The following is a 25,645-nucleotide window of genomic DNA, read 5'->3' as shown; positions in this document are numbered from 1 at the left end:
GTTAGCTTCAATGTGTGCTCTGTCATAGATTTCAGTAGCAAACCATTATCGTATCGTTTTAGCAGCAATCACGAGATTTCAATTACCTCTTTTTTACTGATTAGTATGCAATATTTTATTAACTTTTAGAAGCAGATGCTTCTGGTTCTATGTAGTCACTGGTTAGGAGTGAGTACTCTGCTTTGGATCATGTTTGGAATCATAACATATATGAGATACTTATTCATTCATGATATTTTGGACATCCATTGATATTATGCATTGTTTGGACATGGCTTTATTCAATATCAATGAAAAATGTTTTTTTTTTTTTTGTTTAATTCAATATATGTGCATTTCTTTATTTATTGAGTTTACCGATTTTTCCCGATCTAATTAAAACTCTTCACTCTTTTGCCTCGCCAATTTATTGCCAATTCCGAGTCTGGTAACATTGCTTGTTATCATTGTCATTATTTCTTGGTTAATATCTTTGTGGATGATAACTTTATCTTGAGCCTATTGGTGATTTTTCCTCTAAGAGCATTTATCTTGCGATTATCTCGTCATTTACACTTAAGCAATTGTATCGTTGATATATCTTGTATCTTATTGGCACTTGTTAAATTGACACATACTCTTGTGGTTGAGATTGTCTCTTTTTCCATTGCTAAGTACTTATTGTCATAATTTATGATAAATCATAACTAAAGTACTTAAAACATTAACAATCTCGCCTTAAGGAAACACTCAACAATCTTGCATCAACATCCTACAACTAATGTTGCATTTAAAAAACTTACTTCCAAGCATAAGCTTGGTTGATAGAGAGTAGGACCACCTTTCTCGTCTAGCTTGAGTGGCCTAGCACCTCTTTAGTGGTTAACACGGTGACCTTGCAGTCCTTAGAGCCACACTATGCAACGTCAGAGGCACTAGGTGGCTAGTACCTAAGGGGAGGTATCATCAATCAAGCCTCTTCTTGCTTCCCCTTGGCCTCTTTCTCACAGCCTACTCTAGAGACTGGCTTCAAAATAGTTAAGAGGAAGGATACACCTAAAATAGGCATCTAATTAAAAGCAATCAAGATTTTGCATTTCACTTAAGTCATAGGAATTGAACTTCATTTAGGATGGTCAAGCATTTAAGCAGCGGTTGTTCATCCGGTCATTTGGTCCTTAATTGATATAAAGCAAGTGGTTGACTCCATAAGGCACTGGTCTCATTAATAATTCAATCTAATCTCGTAAATTGCTAAAATCAACCAAGTGGGTAGGCCATTCAATCGTGTTGTTTCCCGGACTTGTTGGTTGCCAATAAGTCTTGCATTTCTATCTTCCATAGGAACTACCCCCCATAGCCTATTGTTGGGAGAGAGCTAGAACGGAGAGGTCGAGGATCAGAGTGACAGCCCCCAACCTAAGTCATTGTCGCATTGTGCCTGTACAATCTGATCTACCACATGTCCAAAAGTGTTATTTTGTATTTTTATATTTTGCGTTTCACATATATCAAATTATAGATATCTTGCAGGTGACTTGGTAAAAGATGACGACCCAGTACCCACCTAACTTTGTATTTTTATTAACCTGGCAGACTTGGACAAAGATGACCACTCCACAAATTTTGAGCTCTATATATAAATAATTCAGTAGATAGTGTACAACATGTACAATTCAACATCTCCTTTTGAGTATTTGCATCTTTGTGTTTCAACTTTCATGTGTGTATTTACATTGCTGTAACTATTCTCATGTGAGCCCTCGAACATTTGAGCCATAAAGAACCAGAGTCTTGACAAAAGTGTTGAAAAAGATACATCTTTGAAGCGATGTCTTGATATTGGATTTGGGAGTGTTGGCAGTGAGATATAGATAAAGGATATATACCCGTTTTGACGATGTGATTGGGATGCATGTCTCAAGTTGAATGTAGAAGTGGTAGATCGTATGCCGAGATAAGTGTAAGATGTAAAGTAAATTAGAAACTCATTAATGAAGAGAATATAGAAATAAAAGCTTTACAGAGGAAACATGATCATTTTGTTGCACAATCAGTCAATATGGGTAGAAAACATTGTTGATTGATAACCTCTAGTGAAGATTAGATACAATAATTTTATTAATGCCCATGTGTGATCAAAGTAAGTGAATGGGACTAAAAAGTACAATGAGCCACAATAGTGATGTCGAGGTGCCAAGGCTAGTCCAAAACAGCTGGTTCCAGTGATATTGATTGAACTACAACTTAAACAATGGATCAAAAACATTCTAAGACATCATATTTTACGATATTTTTCTTAGTGCAATGAAAGCATTGAATGTTTTGAATATGGTGCATTCCTAGAAATTATTTACCTGAAAACCTGATAACTCTTCTCTTTGCTATTCTGTTTTGTATAGTTTTTTCTTCGCAGTCCTCTGGTAATTTTGAGTGCCAGATTATTCTTATTCTTAATGTTTAAATAAATTTTGTTTAAAGCATTTGCTTTTATTGCCTATCACTTTTTATGAATGTATTTATTGTGTTTTCAGTCAACCACAGTAATTGGACTGTAGTTATTGTATGGCATTACTTGTAAGTTGCAGTCTATGTCTTCAAAAATTCTAAATGTATGTGGTGCAGGATGGATGAGATGATGAAGGGTCAAAGAGGGCGGAGGGAGTTAGCTATATTAGGGGATAAACAAAGTAGAGATACTACTTCGTTGGATCGAAATACATTGTCAACTCCAAGGGATGTGGAAATTAGAACTGAAGTTGAGGATGATGACTGGACATCTGAGGAAGTACTTTACTTTTCTTCCATGCTTTCCTGAATTCAAATCTTAAACCCTCAATAGTCATATTAACTGTAGACATTCTTTAGGTATCATACAATCCAAATTTCTGTTTTCTATTCAGTTTTTTAATTATTGAAGTAATCTTACATAAGAGTTTGTCTATCTGTTTTATTCATCTTACTGGTTTTCACAATGCAAACTACACCTAATTGGGGAACATCAAATGACCAAGGAGTGTTCAAAGCTTACAAGGCTTGTATTTAGGATACATGGTAATATATGCCATGACCCTATTAAAAAATGCTTGGCTTCCTGAAGTAAATTCAATCTAATATATAGAACTTTAACCAATCTAAAATTAAACAATATGTGTTTAATATGTAAAGTTTTAAGAGTTTCACCACTTATTAGATACATACCTAAATGCCCCAATATATGTTTGTACGCATATGTATATTAAAACAATATGAATTTTTGACAGCTTGAGCAGTCTATAGTGATATGTATTAGGCACAGATCTAGAGTTCCCTCTATAAGTACATATGTACAACATCTTTTATAGGTATGTCACTACGTTTACACTGTTAATTTTTAAGGGAGCCCAGCTAATGTGAGTAGGCTGTTGTGAAACAAGGGGTTAATTGACATTGAGATTCCAGTCAATAGATTTTTTTCTTCAATGAGAAGGCACCTTTCCTTTGTTGCATCCCTACCAATAAATGTACTAACCAGCTGAATGGTCTTGTTACCCACAAAATGGGTAACCCCCCATAGGAGAAACCTTTTCTCTTATCTTTTGCAGCCAGCCGGTCAGCCATGCAGCCATAAACCTCTGACAACCACCACTAGTTGATGATATGCCATTCTCTCTGCGACTTGTATCAGCCATTTGCTTCTCACCCATCCGAAATGAGCACATGGACAAAGTTGGACTTCCATGCAAAAGGTACTTTAGTCATTTTGCAATCAGGTGCTTATACTTGTTTGTTTTTAGACATTTGGTATGTATTATGGTGTGATCTAGAAGAGTGATGGGCTTTGACCATGATCTTGTTCTCTCACCTTAAATGGGGGGTTAATTTTTGATCCTAGTCTAGTGGGACCTCCCTTAATGGCCCAATGGGTATAGGAGGGGCACTACTTGGGAAGCCTTGATTGAGATAGCATAGTTCCATCTATCCCATATGTTGAATTTTCCTTATACCCTAGATCTGGTCAATGTCTAGACTTGATCTTAAACACACTGAAGGTACTTGACTAAAAGCACTTTACATAGTGAAAATATAACAACAGTGAAATCGATTAAGTACAAAGATTTATATGGCCAAAATATTGACCTCTATTAGTCGATTAATAAAGAATCATTAGGGCTCCCGTACTCGGGATCATGGCCCTTCAAATCTCTGATATAACTAGTATACATAGTATACAATATTTAGGGCTTGAGATCTATTCCACTAGATCTACAATCTGCCCAACAAAATACAGAGACAAGTCTTGACTTACTTGTTGAAGTAGTCCTTTGCCTTCAGCCTTTTCTGTCCTCCTTGTCCATTGTCCCTTCCTGTAACCCTTGTCCTTTGATTGCTACAATGTTCTTGATCTGCTATATTTGCTTCTTCAGATCACAGATATGACTTTCTTCTTGCAGATCTGATCCTCAAGCCCTCAAATCTGACTTTCTTCTTACAAATCTGACCTTCCAACCAGTGTGGAAAAAGTCCCGAAAAAATCGGGATTTATTCCTAAAATCACGATTTTTTGGGCTAAACGATTATATCGGCCGATTTTTTGGCGATTTTTTCATAAACGAAAAAATCGCGATATTATCGAATTAATCCCGATTTAATCGGGAGTCGATTGAAAAAATCGGCTTGCATTATGACCGCGTGGATAAAATGCCGGAAATCGTTCATTTCGGTTCATTTTAATTTTTCACTGTCTGTTTTGGCTTGTTCCGCGCTGTGGAGAATCGAGGGTTTCAAGTTTTCAGTTTGCATTTGCAACGTTGCCATTGCGTTAAGACTCAAGAGGAGCCCGCAAGCCTCAAGGTATGCTCAGACTTCAGTCTTCAGATTTCTACCCGTTACCTGTACGCTGTTAAAACTTAAAAACTTAAATGTTTCTTAACAGTTAAATGAAAATCTTTCAGGTTTCAGCGGATTGTTTGTAATAAATTTGTAATATCATTATTCAATATTCATATATGTAATATGTATTATGTAATATCATTATGATTAATATATAATATATATTTAATATTACATATGGCTATGCGCATTGCGGGCAGCGGAAAGCCATTATCCAAATTCCAAATTTGTTATATGTATTGTGTATAACTGTTAACAATGATACCAAATTCGTTATAAAGTTATAAACTTATATGTATAATTTAAACACATCGTTCTATTATGCTCACAGCAGATTGTAACTTGTAAAGTTGTAAGTCCCTTAACACACTGTCCAAACAGAAACTGTTGGGTTTTTTAATAAGCCAGCTGCCAAACAATTACATGGTCTACGTCCAGACACTGCCTAGAATATGCAGGCCCCCTTCTATTTTGTGTTTTTGCTCTTTTATAGAACTTTTCTCAGTTCTGGGACTAGATCAAATATGATCAAAGATATCAACCTTGACAAAATCAACCCATTGAGGGCCTTGTTTAATAAATCTATTATAGAGATATCACTATCCTTTTGAGTTTTGACTTTAAATGTCCCTAATCAACTCTCCACTGCATAAGTAATTTGTCTCTTTCAAAGCACAGTCAACGTTGTCACTCAAGACATATCAGTGAACAGTGAACACTGCATAAATTGACTACGTCAACAATGGACAATCAGTGGAAGGCCCAAAACAGTATAGCTGTTAACATATAATAATAAATATATATGGCTTAAGTGTTCACTGTTCGGTGGGTCTAAAAATTTAAAAAATTAAAAATTAAAATTACTGTAAATTTGTAATTTAAATTTTAAATTTACTAATTTGTTTCTAAATTCTGAGTGCAATACAAATTAATAATTATATTTTGCTGATTTGAAGGCTGAAGCAATTTAATTTGTTTCAATTTTTTTTGTGCCCAGGTTTAAACTTTAAATTCAAGCTCAAAGTTTAAAACAAAATGCCAAGGATTTTGGATGCTATGTGGGAGTTTGGTGAGCCTGATATTACACTCGAAACTGGGGGGGTCAATAGAATGTATTTGACTTGCAAGTTGTGTGGCAAGCATATGTCAGGAGGCATCAACAGATTAAAATTCCATTTGGGGCAAATTCCGGGGAAAAATATTGAACTTTGCTAAAAAACAACTCCAGAAATCATCCGACGGGCCATTCAATCATTGATGGATAAAGAGGACGGAAAAGACACCAGGGCAGCACTAAGAAACCAACTTGTAGGGGGCTCAAGAGTGGGGGGAATTGAGAGTGGCAGTGCTTCTACAGCAGCATCACCTTCCTCACCCATGGGTACTCATCCTTCTATCTCATCTTTTTTTGTTCCTAGAACAACAGCTGGTTCACAACCTGGGATCAAATCATCAATGAAAAAAAAGGAAAAGGCAGAAGCTGACAGGTTGGTTAGTAGGTGTCTTCTATGGAGTGATGTTCCTTTCAACATTGCCAAGACAAACCCATTCTACCAGCCTATGTTTGATGCTGTTGCTGTCGTTGGCCCGGGGTACAAAGCCCCCACCTTTGCAGAGTTGAGAGGGCCTCTTCTTCAAGATGAAAAGACTGATTGCACTGCTAGATTGGCAGAGTTTAAGGCATCATGGGAACACACTGGATGCACAGTCATGTCAGATGGTTGGACTGACCAGAAGGGTAGGACCCTTCTTAACTTCTTGGTTAGTTGTCCCAAGGGGACAATGTTTATGAAATTTGTTGATGCATCTGCGCACATTAAAGATGCACGTACATTATGTGAGTTGTTGGACCTCTTCATTTAGGAAGTAGGCCCACGCAATGTTGTTCAAGTCATAATGAACAACGCTGCAAACTATGTTGCAACTGGCAAGATGCTTATGGAGAGGTATCCTAACTTGTTTTGGACACCTTGTGCTGCTCATTGCATTGACTTGATGTTGGAGGATATAGGTAAGATTCCTACTGTGAGGGATATTGTTGAATCATCCAAGAGCATAACAAAATTTATATGTAATCATTCATCTGTGCTTAGCTTGATGAGAAGATTCACCAACGATAAAGAGCTGGTGCGGCCTGCCATTACACGATTTGCCACTACTTTCATATCTCTTTAATCTCTGTTGAATTCTATGTGGGAGGTGAAGAGCATGTTTCTCTCAGCGGATTGGCGTTCTTTAGCTATTAGCTGCAAACCAGAGGGAGAGGGCATATGCAGACTAGTTTCATATGATCAGAGCTTTTGGGCAGGAGTAGAGGAGGTGTCTGCCATTTCAGAACCTTTGGTAAAGGTTCTTTGGTTGGTTGATGGAGACAAGCCCGCAATGGGGTACTTGTATGAGGCCATGGATAGGGCCAAAGAAGCCATTCATGCTTATTATGTAGATAAGGGAGATGAGGGGTTAGAGAAACAACAGGTCGTATGGAGAGTGATTGATCAGCGATGGAACAATACCCTCCATCGCCCCATTCATGCTGCAGGTGTCTACCTCAACCCTGCATTTTCTTACGCTTGTGGTTTCAGATTTGATGCCGAGATGATGGATGGATTCTTCACTTGTGTCGAGAGGATGGTGTCACCTGACCAAGAACGTGAGGAGATTTCTAAAGAAATGGAGGTCTATAGGATGGGAGGTGGCACATTTGGTTTTAACATGGCTATTAAGAATAGGACGACCAAAATGCCAGGTAAGCTTCAGTTTGTTTCAAACTTTCAAGTTTAGAATTTCAATGTTTTTTTTTTTTTTATGTTTCTCATTTTTCTTTTAACTTGTAGATGCTTGGTGGACAAGCTATGGTGCCAGAGTACCCCATCTCCAAAAGCTTGCCATTTGAGTGCTCAGCCAAACATGTAGTTCCTCTGGGTGTGAGCGCAAAAATACAGTCCAAAAAGCGCAACAGGTAAAAACTAAAAAGATTTCAAATTAAATTTTTTGAATTCATTTGATTAATTTTAATATTTAAATTTTCTAAGTACTAATTTACAATCTATGACCCTAATACAGATTGGAGTCCCAACGCCTCAATGACATGGTCTACGTCTACTACAATCTTCGATTGTGGGTGAGACAACTTAAGAAACCTACTGATGTGGAAGCCATCTCATTGGACAATATTGATACCACCTCTTCATGGAGAGTCGAGACTGAGAGGCCGATCTTGGACTCGATCTCGGATTGGTTAGGTGTGGATCTAGAGGATGTAGCAGTTGCAGAGGAGGGAGAGCCAGAGATAGAGGAAGAGGAGGCAGAGCAACATCAGGGTCGGGAGGCAATAGCAGAGCTGGATGAGGATGCTGAGGAGGAGGTGACACCATCTAGGATGGGCAGCAGCAACAACATAGCATAGAGGCCACCTCTTCCATCGGCTTCTAGAGGACGATTGAGTCCATTTGATTTTGTATCCCCAGGGGCAGGGTCTTCTTCCTCTAGAGGAAAAGGCAAAGCCATTCCCTATTCCCGTAAAAGGGGAAGAGGATCTCAGTGACTGATTACTTGATGACTTTTAGATGACTCATGATGTACATTTATTATATTTTTTGTTGATATTTTGACTCTTGAGAGTTGAGACTCAGATAGGACTCAAAATTCAGGAGTTGATTCACTATTTTGATATGTGATGTAGCACTAGACTTCATATACATATTATATATTAGCTTTCTTTACATGTTTATGTGGAAATGCATTTATTTGATGTTGTGGATACTCTAGATGTTAAAAAAAATAAAAAAAATGAATAATTTTGTGTTTTTTTTTAAATTTTGCCGACTTTTTCAAAAAACTCCCGACTTTGCCGAGTTTTTCAACTTTTGGACCCTTGCCGAATTAATCCCGACTTTGACTTTTTCCACATTGCTTCCAACACTCAGATCTGACTTTCATCTTGCAAATCTGACCTTCAAGTACTTAAACCTAACTTTATTCTTGCATATCTGACCTTGCAGCACTCAGATCTAACTTTCTTCTTGCAAATCTAACCTTCTAGCATTGTGGCTAGATCATACCACTCAACCTCCTCCCTTTTGTTAACGTCTGCTTTAGCTAAGCAAATCATGGAGAAACTCGACCTACTTGCCACAAATCCCGACCTCTATTAGTCCATTAATAAAGAATCATTAGGGCTCATGTACTAGGGATCATGGCCCTTCAGATCTCTGATACAACTAGTATACATAGTATACAAAATTTAGTGCTTGAGATCTATTCCATCATATCTACAATCTGCCCAACAAAATACAGAGACAAGTCTTGACTTACTTGCTGAAGCAGTCCTTTGCCTTCAACCTTTTCTGTCCTCATTGTCCACTATCCCTTTGCTTTATCCACTGTCCTTTGGTTGCTATAGTCTTCTTGATCTGCTAGATCTACTTCTTCAGATCATAGATCTAATTTCTTCTTGCAGATCTAACCCTCCAGCACTCGGATCTTGTTGAGAAATCTAGGGCAGCTAGATTAGGGTGATTTCTCTTGCTTTGATAACTGCTTGTGATGTTCTTTTACATAACTTGATGTAATTTGTAGTAAGCTTCTTTTTTACTTGATTATTATAATGTTCTTATCATATAACAATTACCAAACTATGAAGATCAAACGAATAAGAGGACACAAAATATAGGCTGCTAGCCAGGGCCGAAACCTCTCCCCTTGAGTGGAAAACCCACAAGAATTCTTCTCTTCTTATAGAATCTCCAAATCATAAATTCCAAACCTAAGACCCTTGACAAGGACTCCTCCAAGACCAAGTCAGCTTCTCCTTTTAATGAGCTTGTCCTTCACAAAGTCAACTTGCTCCAAACCTTCAGATTTCGGCCTCTGCTTCAGATTTTTGGTCACTGCTTCAGGACTGCAGTTTTCGGCTTCTACTATAGAAACCCTAACTTGACATGTGTGAAAAAAGATGGTGAAATACGCCCCTTTCTTTCTTCGCTTGCGGAGCTACTTCTTCCTTGCTAACTCGACTTGCAAGATAATCCTTTTTATACCTGATTTTGGCCTCCCAATATGACTGCAATTTTCGGTTTTGCTGCAACAGAAAGTTGCCCTAGTTTCCTCGCATGTGTGAGATGAATGTGGTCCAAAAATAGTCCTTAAATTCTTCGCTCTTCCTTCCGTTTGTTTCTCCTCTTCTTCGCTTGTCTATTAGGCTTCTTTTCTTGTCTTCTTTTGATCTTCAATGAACTTGATGGATGCCCTTCCAATGAGGTCGAATACCTTGTATATATAGCTATTCCTTTGGAGCTGAATAGTCATCATGAGGCCGACTTGTCTCTTTGTAGGCCAATTTGGTCTTAGAGGAGAACATTTGACTCTTTTGACTCTCAATAAATTTCTTTTACATGATACAACATACCCAATAGGGTCTTTACATATGACAATGATTTCTTTAACTCCTAGACTTTATAACAAAGCCCTAGAAGCACTCAATGGGTGCTTGACCTATAAATAAAATGACCTTGAGCATGAAACCCATCTTACCAGTCTTAGTTGCTTGCTATGGCTTATAGCCTAGCAGAGCAGCGAGACTCCTCCAAAGTGCAGTCAACTAACCGTCACAATGTCTGCCTTGATTTGTCTGCAATTGTGCTCGAAGGGAAGGTTGTCTCTGCCTTCCACAAGACTGTCCTCCATTTATTAGAGCATGTATATATCCGACATGCCATACATCAGACTGAAGATGTCGCGGTCATGTGTTCACTAGATAACATACAACCTAGAGAACAAACTTCACTATTTCTTCTTTATGACAGTGAATTCCCAGTCCTTAACTCATGTCTTGTAACAGTTTTATCTATAGCACTATGCTGTCATCTATAGCACACTAAGGCACCTACAACACTTAGTCCATGCTGTCATCTTCGGCACACTTAGGCACCTACAACACTTAGATTCATGCTGTCACCTACAACATACATAGGGACTCCTTGTGCTGTTGATAAGGGCTGCGTATTGTAGACAAAACAACAGCTAGGTATCCTTGATTAGACTACGGATTAGGGCCTTTGTTTGCTGTTCGTTAGGCCTCCTTAGACTGCAGCTAGGGCACCTTATTGGACTACGTATTAGGGCCTTTTGTTTGCTGTTCGTGTATCTCTATTGCTGTTTCTAAGCGCTGTCCCAAACTCTTCTAGAACAACGTATATATATGGGTATGATAGGCTGTGTTAGAGTCTGCTATTTAGGCCTCCTTCATCATACTAGATCTCTCTTCCTTTCTGTGTCTAGGGCTTCTTCATTAGGGCAGCGTAGATCTCCATTAGGGCAGCATTATCCCTTAGAATCTCTCCTCCTACTAAAACCCAAAGACAAGTAGAGAGGAAGAGATCCCAAGTGAGTGTGTGGAAATGACTTGAAGGCCAGTTCTATTTATGCTAAAACGTTGAGCACAAGTGGGGTTTATTTGGTTGCTAGCCGACCTTGATGATTGTCCCATAACGCTAATAAATTCATATCTCCATGAATACTTATCGGAATCGGATGATCTTTAGATCAATCCTACACCTCTCGATGAGAGGGATCCAAGAAAAATATCAATTACCATTAATAAGATGACCCACATGGAGTTTGGCCCTAGTTGCCAATTTTAACACTCTCTCTCAACTAGGGAGAAATCCATCCGCTGATCCATATGTTTAACTGTACTATCTCTGCCATTAGTGCCCTGCACTGCTCTGTTTTTCTGAACCATGAAGAAGAAGAATTGATCGAGAATGCCTCATATCATTCTCTACCAACTTGAAGTCAGTTTCATCTGAAAAGAGTGTGTCATATCACTCTTACTGACTCGAAGTCAATTTTATTGATCCTAGATCAATATCACAAGAGAGTGTCTCAAACCACTCATACTGATCCCAGATCAGTTGGAGGTCATCCTAGTATAGGGAGTACGGTAGATACAACCATGCGCCCATTGATTGTACTACTATGGTCCCTAACCCCATTTCCCTGCTCATTGATCAAATGAGAGGTACTTCCCATGAGTCCTAGATTGCATGGGTAGGATGCCTCGACAGGAGAACTAATCATCTTGTCCCACAGGAGAACTAACCATCCTGAGAATGAATCATCTTGTCCCAAAGTCGCATCGGGGTATCAGAGGGGAAGGCTGAGCTATTCACCCTGTACACAGCGCACCATTAAGGGAGGGTGAGTCGCCCTATGGTCGTGTGTTGCTCCAGTAAGTACCCCAAGCCCCCAGAGCTCCCAGAGATCAATGCATGCAGCATGCAGGACCCTTATACGAAGGTCTCTCAATGACTCCAAGTCGTTTGGGAAAGTCACAGATTTGACCTTTCCCTAGGGCTTTGACAAAATGTCTGCGACCTATACATCAGTCTCAATGCGATGGAGCCTCCTCGCTCATCGACTTACCATATCCCAGATAAGGTAGTATCTGATGTCTATCTGCTGGAGCAATCATCGAATACGGGATTCCTCAACAATCGAATCCCCCCCTGGTTGTCACAGAGAATTGCAGTGGTGACAGCTCACTGAAGAGCTTCCACAACTAGGCAGCTTCACTCGAGATCATAATCGTAGCTATGTATTTGGTCTTGGCGGTGCTTATAGCAAGCGACTTCTGCTTCTTGCTCATTCATGATATCGAAGTAGAATCCAAAGAGAACCAGCACTGAGAAGTGCTCTAGTGATCCTCCACACTGCATGCCTAGTCAACATTTGAATAATCATGCAGCTTCATATTTCCGACAGTGTATCTCCATCCATGATAGATTGTGCCCCGAAGATATCTCAGAAGATTCTTGGCACCAATCCAGTGAGGCTCAACCAAATATGAGCTCACCATGCTAACTGCAAAACATATATTCGGATGGAATTTCACCAAGAACATCAATGCAAATGAGTTTATGAAACTCAGAGGCATTTCCCAAATCTGGTCCGGCATCATCACCATATAACTTCTGAAAGTTAAGATCCTCGAGGTAGTCACGGGCTTGCAATTTACCATTCCACATCCGAAATTCGACTCCCTCTTTACTTCTGCGAGTGAGAGGGCCTGCACCTATAAAAAATAGGTCGTTCTTAGAAGGTGCCGGTATGAGAGGTCTACCAATCACAACCTTCAAACAATGGTTTGGATCGGCTTCACTCTTAGTGAATTTCAGCGTCATTTGATAGTTATCAATCCTTTCATATCAAACCCAGGGTGATTTGCTTCAAGCCATAGAGGGCTTTCTTCCACTTGCATACATGAGATTCCTGATCATGAATCTCAAACCCCTCGGGTTGTTCCAAACCTGTGGACCTGCTACATGAGGGGAATGGTCCCCTTGTAAGATTTTCCTTTAGTACATCTCAGACATGTACCTTCACGCTCTTTTTGAATTCAGGCATCCCAGTCACTATCTGACTCACATAGGGTAGGGCCCCACAATAAGTAGACTTCCGGTGCTATAGATGAGATGTGTCAACTAACATGGTCCCCAATGGACCATCCTGCAACTTGGTACAAATTGCCAATCCTGAACCCATGAGTAAAAGCATCTTTGAAAATTCTATTTTCATGCACGTACCTTTCCATCGATGAATGGCACCCTATAACCTTTGACTTCCATTGCGGAAATGGAAACTAGATTCTTCTTGCGATCAGGTACATAAAATAGATTCTGTAAATGAATCGAGTTACCCTTATTCAATAGAGGGGTAATATTTCCTACACCCTTTTCGGGATAGGCAGCATTGGCTCCAGGTATAATCCCACGATTGTTTCCATCTCTACCAAATTAGGGAGAGCACCCTTCTATTTGTTGAAGTGCTTTGGAGCACTACAATCAATAAACCAGATTCCCAAAGAATCTGAAGGAGAGGGCCAATACCAGATAATGCTTCTTTATCTTATCAGAAACAACATTTGATTCTTCATACCTAGGGTTCCTTGCTTTTCTCTGAAGAGTCGGCCGTTTCCTTGATGACCCGCATTACCTGTCATTCGTCTGATCATTGAAGATGTCCCTGTAATGATTGTTATCATCATCAAGTGATGTGCCCCTGCCCTTCGGACACTCCTTCACATAATGGCCAAATAAGTCATCTGCCTTTCCTTCCACCCTTAGATGCGGACTTCCCAATGAAGTGATCTTTAGGTAGGCCATCATAAGCTTCCGCTGCGTCATTTTGAGAATGTTCTTTGCTTCAATTTCACCCTTGGTGAATTTGAAGAGGGATGAGGAATCCATTGATCCTTTTGTCCTTTCCCAACTGTCTTCGGTGATTGCTCTTTTACTCTTGCTTGGGCATTGTCTTCACCTCAGGTCCGATACCATGTTAAGTTTAGGTATGTTCTATGCTTAGAGCAATTTATTTCAATTTTCACAGTTAGCTCAATACCTTTTCCAGATTAGCAATCACATCAGCATTAAAGTAAACTGCAAATAGAACATAAACATAAATCGCAGAAGACAATCCAAGACAAGACGACACAAGATGTGGCGCTATCCAGGGACAAACCTCAATGTGGGGAATCCTTGATCAATTCTTCTTCTATGTTCTTCAATAGTTCAGCAGAGAGAGAGAGAGAGGGAGATAGTACATTTACAACAGAAGTCAACACTTCGACTTTCTAGATAAGAGAATAGATCATCTCTACATGAGATCAATTGAAGACATGCTGCTTCAACTGATTCTCTAAGGTGACTCCTTCACTTATCATTTCGTTGCATCTTGTCCACATGCTGCACCTCACCGTGTTGCACCGTGCTGCACTCATCATCACAGTGCTGGACCTAGTGACCATGCTATGCACTTCATGCTGCTGCTCCTGTCACTGTGCTGCTCCAATCACTGAGCTGCTCTCATCACGGATCTGCACTCAATGATGCACTCATCACTGATTTGCACTCAATGATGCACTCATCATCACTGCATCCAATATGCTGCTTTACACTTACCAGTCTTAGCTGCTTGCTATGGCTTACAGCCTAGCAGAGCAGCTAGACTCCTCCAAAGTGCAGTCAACTAACCGTCACAATGTCTGCCTTGATTTGTCTGCAATTGTCCTCTAAGGGAAGGTTGTCTTTGCCTTCCACAAGACTGTCCTCCATTTATTACAGCATGTATATATCTGACATGCCATACATCAGACTGAAGATGTCGCTGTCATGTGTTCACTAGATAACATACAACCTAGAGAGCAGACTTCACTGTTTCTTCTTTATGACAGTGAATTCCCAGTCCTTAACTCATGCCTTGTAACAGTTTTATCTACAACACTATGCTGTCATCTACAGCACACTTAGGCACCTACAACACTTAGTCCATGCTGTCATCTCCAGCACACTTAGGCACCTACAACACTTAGATTCATGCTGTCACCTACAACATACATAGGGACTCCTTGTGCTGTTGATAAGGGCTGCGTATTGTAGACAAAACAACAGCTAGGTATCCTTGATTAGACTGCGGATTAGGGCCTTTGTTGGCTGTTCGTTAGGCCTCCTTAGATTGCGGCTACGACACCTTATTGGACTACGTATTGGGGCCTTTTGTTTGCTGTTCATGTATCTCTATTGCTGTTTCTAAGGGCTGTCCCAAACTCTTCTAGAACAGCGTATATATATGGGTATGATAGGCTGTGTTAGAGTCTGCTGTTTAGGCCTCCTTCATCATACTAGATTTCCCTTCCTTTTTGTGTCTAGGGCTTCTTCATTAGGGCAACGTAGATCTCCATTAGGGCAGCATTATCCCTTATAATCTCTTCTCCTACTAAAACCCAAAGACAAGTAGAGAGGAAGAGATTCCAAGTGAGTCTGTGGAAATGACTTGAAGGCAACCTCTATTTATACTAAAACATTGAGCACAAGTGGGGTTTGTTTGGTTGCTGACCGACCTTGACGAATTGTCCCATGATGCTAATAAATTCATATCTCCATGAATACTTATCGGAATCGGATGATCTTTAGATCAATCCTACACCTCTCGTTGAGAGGGATCCAAGAAAAATATCAGCTGCCATTAATAAGATGACCCACATGGAGTTTGGCCCTAGTTGCCAATTTTAACAATAAAGTATTCAAGCATTCTATCTGCAACTACATGATGACATGACTTTATTTATCTATTACCAAATATATACATATCTCTTCTTTCATGGGGTCTTCTAGTCTTCCTTTCGCAACTTCCTTTCCTTGCTTGAAGATGAAATATGCATCAACCAATTTGATATGTTGCACTCCTCTGTCATCATACCTTCATCCTTCTAACTAGTGGATCCCACATAAGTTGGAATGTAGGCTATCTGTGAGGCACTTGCTTCTTCTAAGTAGAGGTGAATCTTTTAACAAAGATTCCAATGGAGGATCTTGATGATCCTCATTCTGCAAATGCTTGTTTCTGATGATGATGAGGTGTGACAAACTTTTATCTTCCTATCTTGCTAGATGACTTGCCTTAATCATTGCTACTTTGGTTATCCTTCTGTGCTTCTAATGATGTTCTCGTGAGCTATTTCTTTCTATCATGATGACTGCTTCAACTATGAGATTTCTACTTCGGCTATCCTTTCATGCCTCTATTATGATGTCATCTCAAACTCTGTTATAATGCATCTTATCATGACTGTGATGCTTCCTACTTGTATTTGCTAACTTCAATGTACTTGAAAATAGATTAAATGTGTGAGTGACCTTCTAATAGTGGAGGTCTGTCACTTCTTCCTTCTTTAACTTCTTCTTTTTGTTGAAATATGTAACTAGTTTCGGTCTTGATAATGACATATATAATCATGATTTTATATATTTGATGTAAAGATAAAATAAATTTATTATTGTTATTCTTGAGGCATGTGTATCCTGCTCAAGGGAAATTTATTTTTAGATCAAACTAGGGTTGCCGAGGAGCACCCCTCCCCCCCTCATGTCCCCATTCCAAATTCGCGCTCTGGTCGGGAGCTATTTGGGAGCGCGCTCCCTGCAAAAAAAACGCTCCTTGGTTTTCCGGGAGCATTTAATCTTTTTTGCAATTTGTTTTTTGCAGTAATATTCCAAATGCATTTTTTTTCCAAAGAAACAAATAATTTTTGAGTGAGGTAGCCTAATGATCAATCCTATGGCCCTAGTATTGATATGTGATTCATGGTAATGTTACATTCTTAAAGTAAAAGTGACATTCTCCTTAATCTTCATTTTCATCTTTTTACTTAAATTTTTAACATTACCATGAAATGACTTAGGATGTTTGAGAGTGGTTCCGACCTCATTGGGTTTCATATGGAGAAAGTAGAATTTTAGATCTCATTCAAAATCCAGCAGACTTATCAGTTTTTCAGGATTTCAGGATTGGGGGATTGCAATGTTTCCATTGGATTTTGTCATGTATTAGTGCATGGAACTCGTATTTAATCAAGAGAACCAATCACTCTATGTACCTTGATGTCAATGACATTGGTTGTCAAAATCCTCTATCATGACCCTCCTAAAAATGTACGCATCACTCAAACAAAATTTTGACTTGACATGCTATGTTTTTTCCATCTTATGTTAATGCTTAGAGGGTGATATTAATGACAAAGATCTGTATACAGATTTAGAGGTAATGACAAAGATACCTTTGGATATTAATGCTTAGACGCTTAGAGGGTGATATTAATGACAAAGATATAGATTTTCCAACAAGACTAAAAAGTTAGACATTTCTCGTGGCGGCAAGAGGCCCAAGCATTAGCAATAGATAATATATTTACTTGTCTTTTCTAGTTTCTAGTAGTTTTTATAGCTATTGACACTTTCATATTTATTATGATATTTTTTGTAAACAATATATGACAATTTAAGTTTGAAGTTGGCAATTATAACTCATTAGTAATGAATTATGAATATGATGCTTCGTGAAAGTTAAAAGTTGTTTCATTTCATTTCATTTTATAACATTTCATTTCATGTTAGATATTATTTGTTCAATGTTGTAATGGTTACACTTAGCTTACAAGTACAACTTTGGTGATCAATGATGATAAATGTTATATATTGAATTTTGAAAGCTTGAAACTTTAAGATTGATGAATCATGAGACTCAATATGTTGTATGTTACTATGTTACTAACTTGTGGACGTGGTTGATGAAGATTATAACTTCTAGATGATTGTTGTTATATGGTTCAATCTATGTTTTTTTTATTTTTATTTTTATTATATATCTAATTCATGATTCTACATGCTTTTGTTGACATATATGCATCAATATATATATATATATATATATATGAAAAAAACGCTCCCAGAATCACTCCCAAATCGGGAGCTTCTGAAAATGTCGCTCCCGCTCCCGCTTCCGCTTCCGCTCCTCGTTTTTGCTCCCGCTCCCAAGTAACCTTGGGTCAAACACCCATTGAGTGCTTCTAGGGCTTATCATTGAGTCTACAAGTCAATTAAGTCATTGACATATATGAAAGACCTTTTTGGGCATGTTACATATTGTAAAGGAAAATTTATTTGAGTCAAAGTAGAGTCAAAAGACCCTCCAAGACCTCGTCATGGTGCTACAACAAGTCAGCCTATCTAGAAGGACATGTCAGCCTATTAAAGGACTCAAGGAAGCCTATATAAAGGAGCACTCGACCTCATTCAAGGAAGCTTCCAAGTAGCACACAAGAAGTTCGATTAAGGCAAGAAAGAGTAAAAAGAAGAGCGAGGAAGAGGAGATAAACAAGCAGATGAAAATCGAAATTTTTGGGTCTGTTTTGGGCTATATTCCTCCACATGTGCAAAGTTTAGGGCATCACCTTGTTGCAGGAGCTGAGATTTTAGTGAAAAGAAGTCTAATTTCCAAGCCGAATTGACAAGGAAGAGAAGGCAAGTCAAGCGAAGGAGAAAAGAGGCGAATTGATCCATATTCTAGCCACACATGTGAACTAGGGTTTTTGCAGAAGAGGCCGAAATTGAAGTCCTGCAACAACAAACCAAAATTTTGAAGAAGGGATGAAATTTGAAGTTTTGGAGCAAGTTTGACCAGTGTTGACTTGGAGGAAGAGAAGCTCATCAAGGAGAGGTTTTGACTTGGTCTTGGAGGGGCCTTGGTAAAGGGTCATAGGTCTTGGAATTTGTCAATTGAAGTTCTATAAGAAGATAAGAGTTCTTGTGGGTTTTCCTCTCAAGAGGAGAAGTTTTGGCCTTGGCTGATAGCCTACATCTTGTGTCCTATTCTCACATTGATTTTATTGTTTGGTAGTTGTTTGATAGAGAACACTAAAAATATTCAAGTGAAAGAAGAAGCTAATCATCGCAAGAAGTTATCAAAGTAAGAGAAATCACTTAATTTGCTGCCCTTAGATTTCTCAACATGGTTTCAGAGCTAAGGTAACAAGACAAGGAAATACGACTTGTAGAAGGACTATCAAAAGAAATATCAAGAAAGGTCAAGGCATCAAAGAGGACATCGAACCATCAAGAAGGAATGCATAAGGGCCGAGCAATCTAAGGAACATCAAGGAGGACCATTTATCACATCTCAAGAATCATCACAACTCAAAGAGAAGAAGACCTGAAGACCCTAGCTCATCCAAAGAAGGGTTATACACTTGAAGCATTCTTGGGAAGCTCACAATTATCATCACAAGGAATAGAAGATCTGAAGGACCCTACATCCACTCAAAGAAGATCTACATTGAAGCATCTTGAAGTATCTACATCCAAGGGAAGCAGGAAGAAGCATTGCCACCATTATGATCTCCCTCTCTTTAAGGAAAGGATCACATTTCAAACATATTTGAAGAAAGACATCTCTAAGAAGAAGAAGAAGTTTTGTCATCTTCAAATTTCATCATCATCAATAAAGGCATCAAGTTGAATATTTCATCATCTAGGAGTATCTTCACTTGACAAGCATCTTTATAGCTATGTCTGAATCTACTTCATTTTGCAAGGAGAGCAATAAATTGGTTGGATCATCAAACTTTCGTGCATGGAAGAAGAGGATAGATTTGATCCCTATAGAAAATGAAGTCATTGGACATGTTAAGGGTTCAATCACTAGACCTCCAAAGGAAGAAGCTCAAGCTCTTGCAAAGTATATGAAAGGGGAAATAAAGGCTTAAAGGATCCTTATAGAATCCATCAAGAAACGCTCATCGCTTATGTAGCAAAGTTGGAGACATCAAAAGAAATCTATGAGAAGTTAGTAGAATTGTTCTCCATAAGCAATGCTGGAGAAGTCATATATTTGAGAACCGAGCTTTACACGATGAAGATATCAAAGGAAGAAGGAATAACCTCGTACTTTATGAGGGTGTCGCAAATAAGAGACCAACTGCAAGAGTTGGGGGAAATAATGTCCGATAAAGTAATGACCAAAGTTGTGCTCAATGCACTACCGAAGGAATGGGACAACTTCGTATCAATCATCTATGGAAAGAAGGAAGCCACGCCATTTAGTGAACTTTGGTCATTGTGTAAGATTGAAGAAACCGAGTTGAAGGCAAAAAGCGATGTAGGACCCCAAGCAAACAAGTTCAAGCTTTTGCTGCCATGGCTAAGAGAAAAGGAAATTTTGGGAAGTTTGGTCCTTAGAAAAAGAAGAAGATCGACACGCCAAAGATCCAATCCTACGACTGTTAGGAATATGGGCATTTCAAGAGAGATTGTCCAAAACTCAAGAAGGACAACAAGAAAAGAAAAGAAAGGTTTGAAGCCCATATCACCGAAGAAATAGAAGAACCTAATGAGAAGAAACCTAAGAAGGAAGGCATAGATCTTCACTATTAGAGTCTCTTGAGTACATAGCAAGGAGAAGTAGGAGGTGAAAAGACCTCTACCATAGCTGTCTAGATGAAAAGTATTGTAAGTATGATAGGATGCATCATATTAAGAGATGGCATCATTTTAGAAGCATACGATTGAGGCAAAAGCTTATGACATCATTATAGAAGCTTGAAAGGATAGTTGAAGTAGAAGTCTACATGGATGTAGTAATCATCATAGAAAGGAAGTAGTTCGTGGTAACCACATTGAAAGCATAAGTAGTAGTAGATATGGTTGAAAGAATGTCATCTAGCATGATAAAAGATAAAATGAATTCATCATACATCATCATCATTAGAGAGGAGCATTTGTAGGATGAGGATAATCAAGATCCTCTGTTGGAATCTTCATTAGAAGGTTCACCTCTACTTGGAAGAAGCAAGTGTCTCGCTGATCGTTCCATCGTGTGTGGGATCTATTGTTTAGAAGGATGATGGTATGATGACATAGGAGTGCAACATGGTTGAAGTACTTTCAAGCAAGGAAAGGAAGCTACCAAAGGAAGTCTAGATGACCAAAAGAAGAAAATAGGTATGTATGCATGTATTTGATAGATTAATTCATATCATTATATAGTTGCAGATAACATGGGTGAATGCATGCAGATAACACGAGCATGAACGAAAAAGAAGGATTCAACATCCGATGACTAGAAGGATCTGGTATGATATCTCCATTGGAAAGATATGAAGATGTTGATAAAGTTTGAAAAATAGGAAAACCCTTGACATTGGAAATCTTGGAGATATGTTTATGAATGTGCAGGGTGTTGATGCTGTACGAAGCAAATGTCATGATGAAAGGCCATCCTAAAAGGTAACTCTGATTTGATTTTTGAATTTTGAATAACATTCGATTGGGTTAAAAGTTAAAACAGGGCTCTTGGAAGAAAGTTGTAGATGTCACCTACAAGTTGTACTCATGGGAATGTATGGAAGATCCTGAAAGAAACATGATGTGGAAAAGGTAGCTATGTGAAGAAAAGCTAGATGTGGATTCGAAGATCATTTTTCGATGAAAAGAAGGATGACATGATTGATGGTTCAACCCTATGGTTCATTGAAGGAAAGTGATGGATGCTTGATGCCCTACAAGATGAAGGCTCCATAATGATGAATATGAAATTCATGACATCGAAAGGAGGAGCTCTACAAGCAGCTGAAGGTACCATGATCTCCACCAAAGAGCAAAGAGCTGTTGTTGGAAACAAGTCCCTAGTTAAGAGGGAGCTTGGACAAGTCCCTGGATAAGAGGGAGCTTGGGTATATTCCTTTTATAGGAATGAGTATATCTTCCCTAGTTGAGAGGGAGAGATAGACACATCATTCTTGTCTTCATATTGTGAAGAAAGAATGGAGGATTGGGTAAGCATCTGAGACTGATTCCGATACTCTTTGAGGATGAGGTAGGGCATCCAAGATAAGAGTAGTCGAAGAGGAAATTCCTTGAGGATGTGTTATTCCAAGATAGGAATTGTCCTAAAAGGACATACCCTGTGAACACCCAGGTGGGGTATGTGCCTTGAGAGACAATGATGATGGTGTCTGTCAGTCATTAGTCTCGTCAACATTATGCTCTGATCTTGTGGAGAGATAGAGTTGTTAGTCAAGGCCTTGCTATGTGACAATGCTGGTTAGTATGATAAGATGCTCTGGCATAAGCTAAGGAAGTAGCTTATGAGATGACTTACCAATCCGACTCTTCTTATGAGAATTCTTCAATTTGAGAATGTCCAAGTACCTTGAATGGATTATGAATACCTCCCTAGTTAAAAGGGAGTGTTGAAATATGTAACTCGATTTAGTCTTCATAATGACATATGTAATCATGATTTTATGTATTTGATGTAAAGAAAAAATAAATTTATTATTGTTATTCTTGAGGCATGGGTTTCATGCTTAAGGGCAATTTATGTTTAGGTCAAGCACCCATTGAGTGCTTCTAGGGCTTGTCATTGAGTCTACAAGTCAATTGAGTCATTGTCATATTAAAGACCCTTTTGGGCATGCTACATATTGTAAAGGAAAATTCATTTGAGTCAAAGTAGAGTCAAAAGACCCTCCTAGACCTCATCATGGTGATACAACAAGTCGGCCTTCAAAAAGGACAAGTCGACCTATCTAGTAGGACATGTCAACCTATTAAGGGACTCAAGGAAGCCTATATAAAGGAGCACTCAACGTCATTCAAGGAAGCATCCAAGTATCACACAAGAAGTTCGATTAAGGCAAGAAAGAGTCCTAAAGAAGAGTGAGGAAGAGGAGATAAAACAAGCAGAAGAAAATCGAAATTTTTGGGTTTGTTTTGGGCTATATTCCTCCACACATGCGAAGTTTAGGGCATCACCTTGTTGCAGTGAAGACTGAGTTGCAGGAGCTGAGATTTCAGTGACAAGAAGTCTAATTTGCAAGTCGAATTGACAAGGAAGAGAAGGCAAGTCAAGTGAAGGAGAAAAGAGGCAAATTGATCCATATTCTAGCCACACGTGTGAACTAGGGTTTTTGCAGAAGAGGTCGAAATTGTAATCCTGCAACAACAAGCCGAAATTCTAAAGAGGGCCGAAATCTGAAGTTGTGGAGCAAGTTTGACCAACGTTGACTTGGAGGAAGAGAAGCTCATCAAGGAGAGGTTTTGACTTGGTCTTGGAGGGGTCTTGGTCAAGGGTCATAGGTCTTGGAATTTGTCAATTGAAGTTCTATAAGAAGAGAATAGTTCTTGTGGGTTTTCCTCTCAAGAGGAGAGGTTTTGGCCTTAGCTAATAGCCTACATCTTGTGTCCTATTATCTCATTGATTTTATTCTTTTTAGTTGTTTGGTGATAAAGAACACTAATAATAATCAAATGAAAGAAGAAGCTAATCAATTTCAATAAAAATACATCACAAGCAATTATCAAAGTAAGAGAAATCAGTTAATTTGCTGCCCCCAGATTTCTCAACGCTTATCTGCTTCTTCTACTTCTTCGGTGGCATGGGCTTCATTTCTTTCCTTTATCTCTTGTTTTTCTTCTTGAGTTTAGGGAAATTCATTTTGAAATGCCCATATTCATTACATTCATAACATTGAATCTTAGACATGTCGATTTTTTTTTGAAATCTTTTTCAAAACTTCCCTTTCTTCTTTGCCTTCAATTTGGTTTCTTCAATTTTGCATAATGACCATAGATCATTGAATGGGGTAGTTTCTTTCTTTCCATAGATACTTGATACAAAGTTGCCCCATTCATCAGGTAGTGCATTGAGCACAATGTTGGTCATCTCTCGATCAGAGATTACTTCTCCTAGCTCGTGTAGTTGATCTCTTAATTGAGATACCCTCATAAGGTATGAGGCTACCCTTTCTTCCTTTGATACCTTCATTTTGTATAGTTCGGTTCTTAATGATATAATTTCTCCTGCAGTACTTATAGAGAAAAATTCCACCAATTTTTCATAGATCTCTTTTGATGTCTTCAACTTTGCTACATAGGGAATGAGGGAATCCTTGATTGAATCAATAAGGATTCTTTGAGTTCTTACTTCTCCTTTCATATACTTTGATAGTGCTTGAGATTTCTCTTGAGAAGGTTTGGTGATTGAGCCCGTGACATATTCACTAACTTCATTTTCTAAGAGGATCAAATCTATTATCTTCTTCCATGCAAGGTAATTCGATGTCCCAACAAGTTTGTTGTTCTCCTTGCAGAAAGAAGTCATTGTAGATTGAGACATAAAATATAGAATACTTGTCAAATGAAGATGCTTCTTTGATGATGATGTCTTTCACTAGATGCCTTCTTGATGATGTTTACTTCTACCACTCCTTTGACAATTGAAGATGCTTCCTTGATGATGATTGCTTGATGATCTTCTTCAAGGATGTTTGATATGTGATCTTTTCTTCCAAGAGAAGGAGATTATGGAGTGCTCTTCTTGCTTTATTTGGACTTTCAAGAATACTTCAAGTGTGTAGAGTCTTTGAGTGGAGGTGGGGTCCTTGAGTTCTTTCCTTCAAGATGATGTGTAGACTAGTCCTCCTTGATGTGCTTAACTCTCCTTGATGATTTGACTTGATTTCCTTGATGCTTTTCTTATGTTTGGCCCTAATGTATCCTTCTTCAATGGAGTGATCTTCAAGTTGCCTCTTCTTCTTGTCACCTTATCTCTGAAACCATGTTGAGAAATCTAGGGCAGCTAGATTAGGGTGATTTCTCTTTCTTTGATAACTGCTTGTGATGTTCTTTTACTTAACTTGATGTAATTTGTAGTTTCTTCTTCTTTACTTGATTATTATAGTGTTCTTATCATCAAACAACTATCAAACTATGAAGATCAAAAGAATAAGAGTACACAAAATATAGGCTGCTAGCCAGGGCCGAAACCTCTCCTCTTGAGAGGAAAACCCCCAAGAAATCTTCTCTTCTTATAGAATCTCCAAATGACAAATTTCAAGACCTAAGATCCTTGACAAAGACTCCTCCAAGACCAAGCCAACTTCTCCTTTTCATAGCTTGTCCTTCACAAAGTCAACCTGCTCCAAACCTTCAAATTCTGGCCTCAGCTTCAGATTTTTGGTCACTGCTTCAAGACTGCAATTTTCGGCCTCTACTGCAGAAACCCTAATTTGACACATGTGAGAAAAGAGGGTGAAATATATCCCTTTCTTTCTTTGCTTGGGGAGTTGCTTCTTCTCTAGTAACTCGACTTGCAAGATAATCCTTTTTATCCCTGATTTCAACCTCCCAATATGATTGCAATTTTCTATGTCACTGCAACAAAAAGTTGTCCTAGTTTCCTCGCATGTGTGAGATGAATGTGGTCCAAAAACAATCCTTAAATTCTTCGCTCTTCCTTCCTTCTTTTCTCCTCTTCTTCGCTTTGTCTATTAGGCTTCTTTTCTTGTCTTCTTGTGATCTTCAACGAACTTGATGGATGCCCTTCCAATGAGGTTGAATACCTTGTATATATAGCCATTCCTTTGGAGCCGAATAGTGTTCATGAGGCCGACTTGTCACTG

The 25,645-nt window shown here is 38.7% G+C and overlaps 1 protein-coding gene across 3 annotated transcripts in view; it reads left to right on the top strand.

Moving 5' to 3' along the window:
- LOC149231865 (putative protein phosphatase 2C 21) overlaps positions 1 to 25,645 on the top strand; it is a 342,884-nt gene that overhangs the window by 177,392 nt on the left and 139,847 nt on the right. For all 3 annotated transcript variants that reach the window (XM_089379293.1, XM_089379292.1, XM_089379291.1), the window contains one exon: positions 2,605 to 2,767. In XM_089379293.1, coding sequence (XP_089235419.1) covers positions 2,605 to 2,767 — 163 coding nt within the window. The remainder of the gene's footprint in view (positions 1 to 2,604; positions 2,768 to 25,645) is intronic.

This window comes from Pinus tabuliformis, chromosome J (genome assembly GCF_031772625.1).
Source record: "Pinus tabuliformis cultivar Carrire ecotype Pingquan chromosome J, CPIR1, whole genome shotgun sequence".
Lineage (NCBI taxonomy): Eukaryota > Viridiplantae > Streptophyta > Pinopsida > Pinales > Pinaceae > Pinus > Pinus tabuliformis.
Note: the sequence above shows the minus strand (reverse complement) of the source record. Positions and strands in the feature narration are given on the sequence as shown.